General features: G+C 36.6%; 1 protein-coding gene across 1 annotated transcript in view; it reads right to left on the bottom strand.

Annotated features, from left to right (window-relative positions):
• Positions 1–374: 374 nt before the first annotated feature.
• Positions 375–16,017, bottom strand: part of LOC134804435 (diuretic hormone 41-like) — an 85,856-nt gene continuing 70,213 nt past the window's right edge. Inside the window, exons 3-6 of the mRNA XM_063777477.1 lie at positions 11,294–11,413; positions 9,906–9,998; positions 945–1,101; positions 375–674 (exon numbers count right to left, since the gene is read on the bottom strand). Coding sequence (XP_063633547.1) covers positions 631–674; positions 945–1,101; positions 9,906–9,998; positions 11,294–11,413 — 414 coding nt within the window. The 3' untranslated portion in view covers positions 375–630. The remainder of the gene's footprint in view (positions 675–944; positions 1,102–9,905; positions 9,999–11,293; positions 11,414–16,017) is intronic.

Genomic DNA, 16,017 nt, shown 5'->3' with positions numbered 1-16,017 from the left:
GCGCCACGCGCAGCTTATAACTAGCCACCAAAATTGGTGTGGAACGGATGTACTTTTAGCTACCTGTAGCAAAGCGACGAAATCGCGGAGTGAGCCACACCTGCTGTTTCATACATTTTGGCTGGTCCATTTTCTATGCGAGGGTAATTTTTTTTTCGCTATTTCGGGGTTGGGCCCATATTCAAAGTTGCTCAGTATAATCCCAAAACCTCCCTGGGAACAGGAATACAGTTATTTGTTAGCCACCCTGTATATAGATAAAATTATTTACAATCGTAAACAGTTTCTTTAATTTAAATGAGTCAAATCGTTACGAGTATACTTTTTTATACAGTATAACATGTTGTACGACATTGTAGGACAATTATGAATTTTAAAATATATTCATAACTACTATACCTATCAGAACTTATAATCTTGTGATCAGAAGGAAGATCAAAGAAGTATTAAATAATTAAGTCATTATTAATTAAATTTACAATTAATGTTTCTGACATGCGACGCTACATTATTGATGTTAGGTAAAGGTTAATTTGGTTGGTTATACAATACAGTAATATTTCCAATGTACTTCAAAAATACCAGAATTGACAATACATTTCTGTATCTACGACGGCCAGAATTTATAATCTAGTAATACTTCTGCAATTCCAGAGATGAGTCCCATTGAAAACCTGCAACAGAAAATAATTTACGTTATTTTTGTTTATGGTCTGTTTAAATAAAAAAGATCAATGTCATTTTCCAAGATTATTTCGAAAACCATCCTTATTTTTCCTAATGACTATTTATTGTACACAGATACTACGACACTACCTAACTGAATATTGCTAGTTCACTGTTAGCAAAATAAAACGAGCCAACGAAAAACTTTTTTGCTTGTTTTATTTCCATTGTCATAGAGCCGCTGTACGGTACAGTGAAATTGAAGTTCTGTTGCTCACCTCGTTTGCCGATCTCGTTCAGAAAGCTCCTGTTTTCGGCGGCCCGCAGCGCCTGCGCCTTGCGCGCCTGCTCCAGGCCCAGCTTGTGGCGCAGCACCGCCATGGGCAGGTCGATGGACAGCGTGGGCGCGCGGCGCTTGCTGCGCCCGCTCCACTCCTTCATTGCACCGCGATCATTAGTCAAACCATAATTATACTGGGATGGGCAGGTCAAGTCATTTTAATTTGTACTTTTATTTTTTCTTTAATCACATCGGACTTTGTTCTGCCTTTCTAACAGTTTTTTTCATGAGTAATAAAATTATTGGTTGTTGTTAAGGTTAATAGCATTTTTTGTACCTATATATAAATGTAAACTTGTGCTTAATTTTACATGATAATGCGAACATGATCTAAATTCAGCTTAATTTTTTCAAATAGGTATGATCAGTGATATTGAGACAGGAACCAATTGGTTTATCAGCACGTTCATTAGACGGTGGGCGCGAAATAAACCCGCACATCAAAACAAGTCAATCTTGTTTAATATCCGAAACATTATATAATGCTAAAATTTATCTCAACCTGAAAGTGAACAAACTAGCAAGGATTATTTTAGTTTTTTTTTATCTTGACCTGCATCTTCCCTTGACTCTATTTGGTTTTTCTAGAGAGGATGCTTAATATAAAAATAAGCTTAAGGTAGGTATCTATAGATGGTCAAGCAAATCTTGTCAGTAGAAAAAGGCGGCAAATTTAAAAAATGTAGGCGCGAACGGTTATCGTTCTTAGAAAATTTAAATTTCGCGCCTTTTTCTACTCACAAGATTTGCTTGACCAACTATAGTTAATAATATATTGTATACCTACACTAGCTGTTGCCCGCGACTTCGTACCTATGCGTGGATTTGTAAGTTGATGGTTATCACTAATCCAGTAGGGACGGTTAATCATTTGTTAAATTATGCAACGCATGAAATTTGTCTTTCACAAACTACGAAGTTTAAACCTCCAAGTTAGACCAAGAAAAGTCTGCAGAGATTTTGATAGCCCACGCAGTGCAAGTGTTGTAACAGTCAAACTTCTATGAATTTATAACGTATAAATGAGTCGCTTAACTTCAAACTCGGGTTAATCCATAATACAAACTTTTCAAAAACGGTGTAATCAGTTTTCATCTATTTTAATATAATGCCCTTTTACCAAGTTTCAAGTTCCTCGCTTAAAAGATACCACATACATATATAAACTTACATCCCCTTTTTAACCCTTTTTAACGTTGAAATAACTTTTTTGTAATTTTATACAATGCCTTTCTAAGAAGTTTAAAAGCATGTGTAATGGATTCAAACTTTCAACCCCCTTTTAACCCTGTTGAAGAAGGCTGAATTTAAGAAAAAAAATTGTGTTCCAGTAATACGCCCTTTTAAAATCCAGCCCTCGAATATTTTTTTGATATCCATACACGACTGATAATATTTTGGAAGCTCAGGACCGGGGACAAGGTACTATACTCACATTATTGGACTTCTCCACAGCTTTTGATACTATCGACCTTTCGCTCTTGTTGTCAAAGCTATCATATTACGGTTTCGAAACTGATACCTTGAAATGGTTTGTAAGTTACCTCAGTAATCGGAGCCAGCTAGTTGAACTTCAAGCATCTAATGGTAAGAAAGTCGTATCTGAAATACTTTCGGTAACTAGAGGCGTGCCACAAGGTTCCATTTTAGGTCCAATATTATTCATATTGTACAGCAGTGACATAATTAATGTAATCAAACACTGTAATTACCATATTTATGCTGACGACTTACAGTTTCGTGCAGTTCGAGTAACGTGGACTCAGGAATACGTAAGTTAAACGATGATCTCGAGCGCATTGCTGGATGGTCACAAGCAAACGCACTTGCACTAAACCCTACAAAGTCCAAGGTTATGTTACTGGGTACAAAAAAACAAATAAACAGACTTTCTATGTGCAATTTCGAAGTGTTCATAAACGACACCATTCTTGAACATGTTAAAGAGGTTAGAAACTTGGGGCTGGTTATGGACGGGGAACTGAGGTTTGAAAAACATTTACTTAGCACAGTTCGAAATTGCTTTTACAGGTTAAAATTACTTTATAAAATAAGATATTTCCTTAGTGTTGAACTTAGGGTGAGGTTATGCGATGCACTTGTCCTCTCACGGTTTGATTACTGTGACACAGTCTACGGGCCACGCCTCCTGGCGAGTACCCAGAGGTTAATACAGAGAGTGCAAAATGCCTGTGCACGCTTTTGCTTTGATATCCCTCCCCGCTCGCACGTAACACCATACTTGAATAAAAACCACGTTATGAAAATGTCCACGCGTCAAAAGGTCCATTTAGCGTCGCTTATGTTTGGCATTGTGCACTACCGGGTGCCTTCGTACCTTTACGATAAGCTAACCTGGGCTCATAACTCCAGATCCTCAGATGTCAGATCATCCAGGTATCTGCAACTTGTTTGCCCTCGTTACCATTCTACGGCCATTCGCGGCAGTTTTCGGTACGCTGCCACGAAGTGTTGGAATGACCTGCCTCCACCAATCCGTTCGCTGAAGTCGTTGAGTGGCTTCAAGTCAAAATGTCGTTCTCACTTATTACAAACACAAATTGAAACATCACTGCAATATAAGTAACACACGTAGACGTTAACCACTTTATCTCTCTGGAGACGTATGTAGCTGTTTGCGATTTGATACCGTCATTCTATTAAAATAACGATAATTTGTTTGTGGGTAGTTTTTAAGTTTTTAGGTTACAGTTTTTCTTTTTCTTTTTAATATTTTTAAATTTGATGTATATTTTATAATTCAGTGTGGTTTTTTTATATGTTTCTTAGTATGTTTTTTTTTTGTTTTCCTTTTCTTTCGTTGTTGTTCAGTATGTATACATTTTAGTGTCTCTCTCTTTTTTATGTCTGTTTTTTGTGTGTCGCTGGCGTATGTGTTGTCGTCTCATAGTTTTAAGTCAGGTCCCCACTGAAAACCAGCGCCACGGATTGCCGCGGCATTATGCTGAGTGGGGTCCTATTTTAGCGTCCAATGTTTTTTATGTTTGTATGTCTTTGTTTTCTAGATGTAATATGTTGTGGCGTTAAATAAATGTATTTTCTTTCTTTCTTTCTTTCTTTCTTTCTATACAAACATACAACCCCTTTTTCAACACACACGAAGTTTAAAAAGGCCTAGCTTAAATAAAATTTGAACCCCGTACAAACTTTCATCCCCTTTTTAACCCCTTTAGGGGTGGAATTTCTCAAAATCGCTTCTTATCTCTTGTACACTTTATAAATGCAACCTAGAGTACTAATTTCAACTTTCTAGCTTTTGTAGTTTCGGCGCCGCGTTGATGAATCAGTCAGTCAGTTAGTCAGGACACACGCATTTATATATAATATAATATATATATAAATAATATGTGTATATATATATAAATATGTGTATATATATATATAGAAGATATTATATATTATTGATTATTACAATAACACTTCAACTAACTAACATTGTATTCTTGTTTGTATGTATCAGTGTTTCTATATTACGAAATAAAGTCTATATTTATTCAAGTTTTGGCATACTAATTTTTACTAAACTTATTAGGTGTGATAAATAAGGAGGCAATACATAATGAACTAGTTTTTTTTTATATCGGTCTTATATTTACAGTAAATATTTTAGCACAATAATATAATAATTTTAGATCCATTACTAATTAAGAGGGGGCGTAAAGCCAGGGAATTGCGAGTATACTTGAGGTAGGTAACAAAAGATATACCTACCTATAGCGCCGCGTGACACTTGCGACGGAAAATATGGCTGTAATGTTTATAACTCTGAAAATATATTTTTGCTTGCTTACAATTTTTCTCATCACCTCCCTCGGCTGTTACTACAAAAAAATTAAAAATGTCAAATGTAGTGGATAATTGTTTTCCATCGTATTTTCTCGGAAACGTTCGTATTTGTCATGCTACTTCAGTCAACCTCAGTACTTTTTGTACCGAGACTGACTGAAAAAGCTATCTTATACTGAAATTATATACTGTTGTGAAATGCAAGAACATATAATTGAAATGAAATGAAAATTAGACATGTTTTCTTTATTTTTCTTATGTTATAAGAGACCAAAAAGCAGACAAATGTCCTAATAATAAGCGATTACCTTTGCCCATTCGCACAACACCTACAACAAGGGTTGTAAGTGCAAGCCAACTTTAACATAGTGAGGAGTTGGTGGGAGACAGCCCATGCAAATATAATCTTATTTCCGTGAGATTTTTTAACCTTTAAATATTAAAACTACAATTTTGCATTAGCCCCCTCTTAAACAAATACATAAAGTGCGCACAATACATATTATATACACAGAATAAATAAACTACATCGCTGTGCATCTCGCCAGGCAGTTTATTTGACTATAAGTAGAGAGGCGTGTTTGGACGGCAGCTGAGCATGTTTGCGTTTAAGTTTACTTTCCGAATGTTTTCTTAAAGCAATCTTCAGGACCACTCCAGGGGTCTGTAAAATGAGAAAACATTTACTGTATATTATGAAATGTGTTTAAAATTTCGATTAGATAGGTAGTATAGCATAGCAATTACAATAAAAAGTATTATAGATCTTACCTCGCTTGCCTACGCATTTAAGGAGTTCCCTGTTGGCGTGCGTGAGGTGTAGGCGCCGCGCCTTGTCGGCGTAGGCGTCCGTCAGGAGATCCACGGCCGGGTTCACGGAGAAGTCGCGGCGCGCGCGCACACTTGTCACCTTGATTACATGTATACTTGGTTGTAGACCACATTTATATTGACACAACGGTAGATCGAACAAGCCAATGCTAACATCCGTTCATCCAATTTAGTCAGAATTTGGGCAGCTGCAGCCTAGACGCCTACTATTGCTATATATTACACGCTTGACCTGTATATGCGCTACATACATCGTTGCCAGTACCCACCCAAAACACATGCCTTATTGAGCTTACTGTGGCTACTTAGAGTAAGAATGGCTATAATATTTATTTATTGAAAGTGAAGGTTGATCTCGCGCTGTATTGAAGCCCTAAACTCACTCGGCACACAGATGCAAGCACTAGAATATAATTATTTTCTTTATGTTTGGGACAGTAGGTAAACGTACCGTAAGGTTGGGCCACAGTAAGTTAACACAATTTAACCTGTTATTCAAAATACCAGGTGACTTAATGCATTTTCTTGGAAAACATTCGATAATACGCTTAAAGCTAAAAGAATCTCATAAACTGTAGAAACTGTTTCTGTTTAGGGTTTGCAATACATATTTTTAGACAAGGTAAGTATTACACTAGGTTTAAAAGTTGAGCATTAACAAAATATCAAAGTTATTATCAATATATTTGACCCGTATTAAAAACCCGGCACAACGCAAGGAAGATGATTTATTAGTAAAATTATCGTAGGTATAGTATAACGAGTATGTTGTATTGTAAAATGACGAGAAAAGTTTGTTTCAAACGATAACAATAATTTTATCAAAATAGATTTCAACAATGAAATGGGTTCTACCACTCGAAGAAGCAATTGAAATTAATTTCAATAAGCTCTCACAGAATACAAAGTCTCAAGTTGACACTGTAATTTGTTCACTTAATTACTGTCTCCTAACTTTTACTCCAAGTCAAAACGAAAAGGGTATGGCCAAAGTAAATACCGGTTTATAATAAATAAAGTAAATTATAGAACTCGGTATTCATCAATTCCCATCACTCCATTGTATGATGATTTGTAGCCGAAAGAATATTAACATCACTCATTGTCTAACTTAGTTTCTTTAAGTATCATTCTTTTTTAATTATCTATAGACTACTTAAGTCCCTAAGGCTTCTTATGTTTAAATAGGTACTTACCTACAGACGGATATTATGCTTCAGTTAGAGTACCTAAGTAGGTACTGATTTACATACTTAACTAGTCACAGTTCTGTTACGGAAGTTTAAAACCGCGCCTTTTCACCTTATCCTCATAGGTAGTGAGGTAGTGACATAGTTAATTTTAAAAAATCCTCTTCAAATTCATTCATGTGCCTATAATATATTGCTGCATATATATACCGTGTTGCATGTAACACGAACAAATAATTAAAATATATATTATACTCCTCCTACAATAAAACTTTTGTCAAACAACTTTTTGTCATACAAAATAAATATTGCCTTCAATGTACGCTGTCATCAGTGTGTTTGACGTTGCTTGGCACGCTTTAAACATAACAAAATTTGCAATACATTGCGTCTTACAATAAACTTTTCACCACACCAGCTCGGAAAGGCTTACTTTGCACTTCAAAAACTGATAGCAAAGTTGCATTTTATTCACATGTGAGGCAAAGTAATAAAACGCAAATTTTGAGTTGTTTTCTTATCTTTGCTGGTAGAATTGACTTTTAAATGATGATTTTGGATGATACATATTTAATAACATTCATTTGGATTTGATTTGGTTTGATTTTGTTTGATATTTTACATTTAATATTTGCTTCGGGTTGGTGTGGTGAAAAATTTTGTGTTTCACTCGGAGGCAAATTTTGTTTAACCCTCGTGCTTTGAAACCCTCGCAACGCTCAAGATTCAATTTTTCTAACCACTCGCTACGCTCGTGGTTCAATTTTGCAATCTTTCGCTTGCTCGGGTATCAATATTAGCACGAGCGGTTAAACAACAACTTTGCCCCCTTGTAAAACAAATAACTATTAAAGTGTAATAAAAATCAAAACATAAGTTATTTTTAAAGTAAAGTAAAAGTTGCTAAACAAGTGTTGATCAGTGTGAGGAGTATAGCCTATTTACTGTTTAATTTATTGCTCCTGTTACAGGAAACATCCGGTATTCTATTCATTCGGGGTTGAAATCAATCCAGTTATCAACCTTATTCAAATATTTGGAAAGACTCTGATACGATCAACACTGAATTTGGATCAAATGGACCCCTATGTAACACAATAATGCATGATTTAATTTTAACATGTATAGGTACGTAATTTTATTTCCTTTTTTAACAAAGTTGTATTAAATTATTTCATTATTTCAGTAGACGTATTCATTGATTAAAGTTTAATTAGTGCACATTCCTAGACGCCGAGCGTAGCCTGCGGCATTGGTAAATAAACATCATTCTTAGTGGCTATTCAAACTATTCATACAGTAGGCAAGTAGTATATGAGCAAAAAATTAAACTGTAAGCTCTACTCCTCATACTGACCAACATTTGTTCAGCAACTTTTAAAATAACTTGTGGTTTGATTTTTAATACACTTTAAAGTTTATTCTAAGACGCAATGTATTGCGAGTTTTGTTATGTTTAAGGCGTGACAAGCAACGTCAATCACAATGATATGACGTGGCGATGGCGTCCATTGAAGATAATATTTATTTTGTATGAAAAATAGCGAGTCTAAATACTTCATAATTTTTTAAAGTTGTTGAACAAAAGTGTCACCGTTTGAGGAGTACAATCTATGTTTTAATTATTTGCTCGTGTTACAGGCCACACCCGGTATAGTAGGCATATTCAGACAGAAGTCTTTTTGGCAAAATAAAGTCATTGACAAAATAAAATATCGACATGTCTGTTATCGATGTTACCTTCACGTTATACTTATATATTTATTACATATATTTTATAAGAAGATAGCTACCGAGAAATACACAACACATTCGATATCTTCTTCTCTTTTGATATATTGTTGGTTTTCTATTATTTTGGTACTGTATACCTACTACAGTTTACGTTTTAATTTTTAAGTGCTAAATATATGTAATAAAGAAATTATGTACCGGTTTGTAATTGATTTCCACTATTGAAATTTCTCTGTAATTTACCTACAGCAAGTAGAAGTTACATATTTTAAATATTAATCTACCTATGACTTATCGATAACAGATTTATCAATGTTTCATTTTCTCAAACACTCGTTTTTGCCACAAAAACTTCTATGTCTGGGCATATTTCATTTTTTATACTAATCTGAATATATGTATATACAATCCTGAATCATGCTTCATTGTCATATAGAGTTAGACAAAGATAAGTCTGCGACGATTTTGATAGCACACGCAGTGCAAGTGTTATTTTATACGTCATAATTTCATAGAAGTTTGACGTTTAAATAACACTTGCACTGCGTGTGCTATCAAAATCGTTGCAGACTTGTCTTGGTCTAACTCTATTACTCTAAACTTTATATAGGTACAGTGTGTAAATCCAATACGGGCGATAAATTAAACTAGATATAGAATTTATCCTTGTAATCATTAATTAAGATATTTTTTTTATTACACTTAGGTAATTAGATATGGTTACCCCGTAATTAATTTATTGAAAATTTACCGAGCAGCAATGTACTGCAAACATTACGAGACATAACATGACCAGGGAAACTTCTCTCTTCGGGCGAACTTGGCTCCGTTCTGGTCTAAGATCCCACATATATGGTCGACCTTCACCAATACGTCTGACGGATGAAACTTATATTTTATGAAAGAAAATATGTTTCAGAACATAAATAAATAGGGTTGCCTAAAGAAATATGGTCAAGGCTATTTTTAATAAATTTTTGAAAAAAATCTTATTCGTCAAATTTCACCGATTTGTCTGACGAACGAAATAAGTTTCAATGGAAAGTATACAACTTGTACAACATAAATCAACTAGGTTGCCTATCTTTTTCCGGTCACTATTATGTGGTTGCCGTGTTTAAAGAGGTGATTTTACATCGTTAATTGCACTCATCTGTCTGACGCTTGAATTATACATCAAAATGATGGTAATTTTATTGCAAATACAATGGTATAGGGTTGCCTGCAAAAATCCGGTCCGTATTGACATTACACGCTGTATAATAATGAAGTTGATTGTTCTTGAAATAAAAATAATCATGGGAAAATACTGATGAGAGTGACGATTGATGAAATACCTGCGCGTCGCGGGACATGTCGGGCAGTAGGTAGACCAGCGGCGCGGACGCAGCGTAGCGACCTGCCGGCCCCGCGTAGCTCATCAGGCTCTCCTGCCAATAACACAGAAAGATTATACGTTCTTATAATAGTTGAAAATGTACTGAGGTACGAAATTTTTTCGGCTCATACCTTAATATGTTAAACAAAGAGCATTGTTTATTTTATGCAGTGCGGCTAGCTACCCAAAATGCCTTCCACACCAATTTACCTCACGAGTGAAAAGAACGAGCCCGCTTATACCTAAATAAAACAATTTTACAGTTAGAACTGTATACCTATTAGTAGAACTAGAGTTCTACTTACATGGTTCAAATTCATGTAACAGCTTATTCGGAGATAACAAGTTAAGAAGATATAAGTTTAGGAAAATACATATTGACCTAGTAAAACAAAAAAAAAACAGATTAAGTTAGTGTTACCGCGATTGAACACCTTAGTTTTCTACACGCCCTACACGGATCTAAAATTAAAGCTACTATGATGAACTACCTACTTACGTATTGAAGATATATTGGAATATGGTAAAAAACTTCGATCAGCATTCAAACGGCGGAGAGAAGTGCCACTTCATGAGCTCCGTAGGTATGTAAGTACACAACAGAGCCCGTACGAAATGTACGAATAGCCGGAAAATATTTCAACAAACTCCAATTTAACCTAGTGGCCCCTCTTGTCAATTGGTACAGCTAACTATATGCTCGCTAAGCTACCTACTATACAATTGAAGCACTTTTGATGTTAACATTTAACAAAACAACATCGACTTCCGAATTTTACTTTTTTTAGTCGGAATCACGAGGAATATCGATTTAAAAAGGAGAAAGTGTCCGAAAAAGGTGACAGGTGTGTGACGCATTTTCATATACATTTTGTATGAAGCGTCACAAAAGTGACTCCCAAAATTTGCATTAAACAACTGACCAAAACACTTTTATTCTTTCTTTTAATCAACAGTCCTCGTCATTCTGAGTCGAAGTAGGTATTATGTAACCCAACAATTGTTAGCTTTTCGAAAAAAAGTTAATGGTACACTTTTTTCTGAAAATCTACCAAATGTCAATGTTTATCAAGCCAAGCAGTGTTTGGTGTGGAAGGCATTTTTGCAGTTTACGGTAATCTAATATGAATACTAATAATAATAACACTCCACAATTTAGAAGCACAGAAGATTGTTTTTACCATGTGATTAGCGTGACTAATATAAGAATAACATAATATGCCTGTATTTTATAAGGTGATTGTTAATGCCAAGTTTCATGTAATTTAATAAAGTTTTTTGGGTATATTTATACCAAATAAGGCCAATAAAATAAAATAATAATATGCCTTAGAACATTTAACTCACGTCGTCAGGCGTAAGGGAATCGATCTGTGGCAGGTCGAGCGCGAGGGGCGCTAGCGCGTCGGCGGCTGGCGCGGCAGCGGCTCCGGCCACCACCGCAGCACACCATATTGCCCACCACATCTGCAACAATACATAATGTATTTTTTAATACAGTTGCTCAAAAAGTGCTACTTTACGTAGCTGTTTAGCGTTCGCAAAGTTGTTTTGACATTGGAAATGTGTTGGTAGGTTGCTATGAAACCGTTGTTGTTGTAATGTCTGTACAATCAACCGTCAGTCATCTGATTTTATGTATCAAATATATTCCTCGATATTCCACTGCGACTTATTATTCTTCAGGTCATGTCCCAGTTTACAAAATTTTCTGTTACCAAATTAAACGGATTAGAAGATTATACGTCATGGAAGTTCGCAATTAAAATGCTACTCGTTCGCGAAAAATGTTTCAAGTACACGTCAACGCTACCGAAGCAACTAGATACTGCAGAAATAGAAAAGGATCAGGAGGCTTTCACGTTAATATGTCTACACCTGGAGCCGCATCTGTACCCGTATGTGCAAAATCTATCTTACGCTAAGGAGGTGTGGGACGCGTTGGCAGCTATATTCGAAGATAAAGGTATTAACCGGCGGATATCTTTGATGAATAATCTCTTGGATGAAAAGCTAGAAAATCACAAGTCTATGCATGAATATGTTGCATCCGTGATGAGCCACGCTCAAAAGCTGAAAGAGATTAATCAGAGCTTTGATGACGATCTGATAGCCGTAGTGTTATTGAGAGGTCTACCTGATGAGTATAGACCATTGCGAATGGCATTAGAACACTCAGGTATGAAGCTTACCTCTGAAAATGTCCGTCAGAAGCTGTTACAAGAGGATTCCGGCCAGAGTTCTTCGAATGATTCCTCAGTTGCGAATTCGGCGTTAGTAGCAAAGGAACAAGGTCAACATTCAGTATTAAAGCTCAAATGCTTCAGATGTGGCAAGAAAGGTCATAAGAAGTCAGATTGCCCGAAGCTGGTAAAGGAAATGGATGGTGAAGGCGTATCAACGGTTTCTTCAAAGTCGAAGAAAGTTGCTTTACACTGTTCACTGTCGGTACACGATTCCTTCAGCCCCTCGGCATTTTATCTGGACAGCGGTGCGTCGAACCACATGAGTTTTAAGAAGCACTGGTTTAGAGACTTTATGATAACTGATAAGAATGTTGTGACATGTGCGAATGATGACAAAATGTCAAGTGAGGGTAAGGGTGACATTATGGTAAGTCTAAAAGGAGTATTGTTTCCCGTAAAAGATTGTTACTATGTACCCGACTTGAAAGTTAATCTTTTATCGATATCGAAGTTGGTAAAGAATGGGTGGAAGGTTATATTTGATTATAATGGTTGTAGGATGATTCACCAGTCGATAGGCCAAATTACGAGTAAACTTGTGGTGACTGCTAGTGAAGTCTCAGGTATCTATAAGTTGGATGATTGTTTTCCTGTTGTAGAAGGGGCTTTGGCTACAGTTCAAGTTGAGGACTCGTTGGCGCTTTGGCATCGGAGGCTTGGGCACGTGAATCTGAGCGATTTACGGAAGCTTCTACAGATCGAGCTTGGAGGTAAAAGCGTAATGGAACCTTGTGTCGCTTGTATAAGAGGTAAGGCACATAGATTACCTTTTCCAAAGGGTGAAGCAGGACGAGCTGATGACAAACTCGGCTTATTACACGCCGATTTGTGTGGACCAATGTCGGAACGTTCTTACGGGGGTGCTCATTACATGTTTGTCATTGTGGATGATTTCACTAGGAAAATGTTTGCTTATTTTCTTAAGGAAAAGTCGCAAACTTTAAGCTTCTTTAAGGATTTTGTGACGCATGTGGAGAATGAGACAGGTTTGACAGTTAAACAACTGAGAACGGACAATGGTACCGAATTCGTTAATAAAGATTTTAATGCATTTCTTTCCAGCAAGGGAATAAGGCACCAGTTGACAGTTCCCTACACGGCAGAACAGAACGGAGTCGCGGAAAGGTCCCTGCGTTCGATTACGGAGATGGCACGGACCATGCTTATGGACAAAGGCTTAAATAAGAAGTTTTGGGCGGAAGCTTGTAACACAGCGGGTAACAAGTGGGTCTACAAGTACAAGTATGACGCCGATGGAAACCTGACATACAAAGCCAGACTTGTCGCAAAAGGCTTCACGCAGTCATACGGTGTGGATTATTTTGAAACGTTTTCACCCGTCGTAAGAAGATCAACTTTAAGGTTATTGCTAGCGTTGGCTGCAGAAAATGATTTACAGGTACATCATTTTGATGTAAATACCGCTTTTCTGAATGGGGATTTACAAGAAATAGTTTATATGCGACTACCGGAAGGATTTGACAGCGAAGGTCAGTATAAAAAGGTTTGTCTATTGAAAAAGGCAATATATGGCCTCAAACAAGCAAGTCGCTCGTGGTACGAAAAAGTCAATGATGTTTTGCTGTCAACAATGTCATTTCAACGTTCTGAATATGATAATTGTCTATATTTCAAAGATGATATTTTCATTTGCTTGTATGTAGATGATTTCATAATATTTTTTGAAAATATGAAAAGCAAAGTGGCATTGTTGAATGGGTTGCGAAAATTCTTCAAAGTTAAGGATTTGAAACAAGCGCGCCAATGTTTAGGCATGACTTTAGAACGAGGAAAAGAAGGTACGTTTTTCCTACATCAGAGGAAGTTTATTGAAACCGTTCTAAAGGATCATGGTATGGATCAATGCAAACCAGCGAAAACTCCGCTAGAACTGGATCTGGATGCTGTATACCAATTTGCCGATGATACGTGCTTGGTCACATACGGCAGAAACATCAGTGAGGCACAGGAAATGATGCAATACAATTTTGATACTCTGTGTAAGTGGGCTCACGACGTAGGCTTAGTTATAAATGCCAACAAAACAAAACTTTTACACATACGCTCCCCATACGCAAAAAGTGTCAACCCTATAGTTATAGCTCATGCGCACCCCTGCTGGCACGACCCGCGCGCGTGCGCGTGCGAGCCGCTCCAGCTGGTGGACCAACACACCTACCTGGGCCTTGTCATCGACAAACACCTCAACTGGAAGCCTCACATTGAACATGTATGTGACAAATTACGGTCTCTGCGTTCCCAAATGAACATACTTAAATATAAACTCCCTTATAATATATTACGATTACTATACCTGTCTCTGGCAGACACGGTCATAAGTTATGGGCTAAGTAGCTACGGACGAACATATAAAACATACATAGATAACATATATAAACTACAACTTAGCATACTTAAAACTATTTTACCAACATACTTAAATAGATTTGATAACGAATGTGATATTTTTAAACACTGTAAAGTAATGTCTATCTTTGACAAAATCAACATGTCGATAGTTCTCGATGAATATGATAAAATAAAACTACTAGAAATGAAATACAGACATAAAAAATTACGTAGCACAGTTGTTCAATCTAGATATATTCTCCCAAAGTACGTAAACGTGTATGGCAGGAGGACGTGGAAATATATGCTATCTAGCATACTAAATAATATACCAGAAGAAATATATAAAAATACCCTCGAAAATAAAACTAAATGTAAAAACGCTTTTAAGAAATATTACAGATGACAGGTGTTACCTGATACTTGTTTACTTACGAACTTAGTTTTTCCTTTATGTGTCTAGTATATAAGTACCATATACAAAAAAAGCATAGGTATATAAACATTACACATGCAGTTTGAGCGTAGTGATGCATTTGCACCACGCATAAACTTTCACAAGGTTCTGTGGCGCATCTTAGTTTTAAGTTGTTTGTATTATGTTTTTGTGATGTGTAAATAAATTAAAAAAAAAAAAAAAAAAAAGCATAAGGTTTTGGCAGATGGGGGTGGTGAGGAGATGAATCGTCAAGAACAATTACGATACCAGTCTTTGGTTGGTGCATTGAAATACCTAGCATGCAACACGAGGCCCGATATCTCGGCGGCTGTGAGCTTTTTGGCTCAATATAATTCATGTTGCCGATCTGTACACATGAAGGCGGCTAAGCGTGTTCTACGTTACATAAAGGGAACGTGTGACTTAGGCCTTCTATTTCAGAAGTCAAAAGGTGAACGTAACGATCATTTAATTACAGGTTACGTTGATGCTGACTGGGGAGGCGACATTAGAGACAGAAAGTCTTATTCGGGGTATATGTTCAAAGTTGGACCGAATATGATATCCTGGGAGTGCAGAAAGCAGAGCTGCGTGTCACTTTCTTCAAGTGAATCAGAATTCGTCGCATTGTCTGAAGCATCCAAGGAAGCTGTATACCTCCAGAGGTTAGTGAGTCACGTATTCAAAAAGGGGAATTCTAAGAATGTCAAGTTGTTTGTAGACAACCAGAGCGCCATGGCGTTGGCGAACAATCCTGTTTCTCACCGGCGGACGAAGCATATCGACATTAGGTACAATTTCGTTCGTCATTGCGTCAATGAGGGGTTGATTCAGTTGGAGTACATCCCGACTGAAGATAACTTGGCCGATGTCTTAACTAAGCCATTGCCCCGCGTTAAGTTTGAAAGGTGTGTGACTGGTTTAGGTTTAGACTTGAGTGCTTGATGATGCTGTGAGTGTTCAAATGATGATGGATGGTTGCTTGAGAGGAAGTGTTGGTAGGTTGCTATGAAACCGTTGTTGTTATAATGTCTGTA

This window comes from Cydia splendana, chromosome Z (assembly GCF_910591565.1).
Source record: "Cydia splendana chromosome Z, ilCydSple1.2, whole genome shotgun sequence".
NCBI lineage: Eukaryota > Metazoa > Arthropoda > Insecta > Lepidoptera > Tortricidae > Cydia > Cydia splendana.
This window is presented reverse-complemented; position numbering and strand designations above follow the sequence as displayed.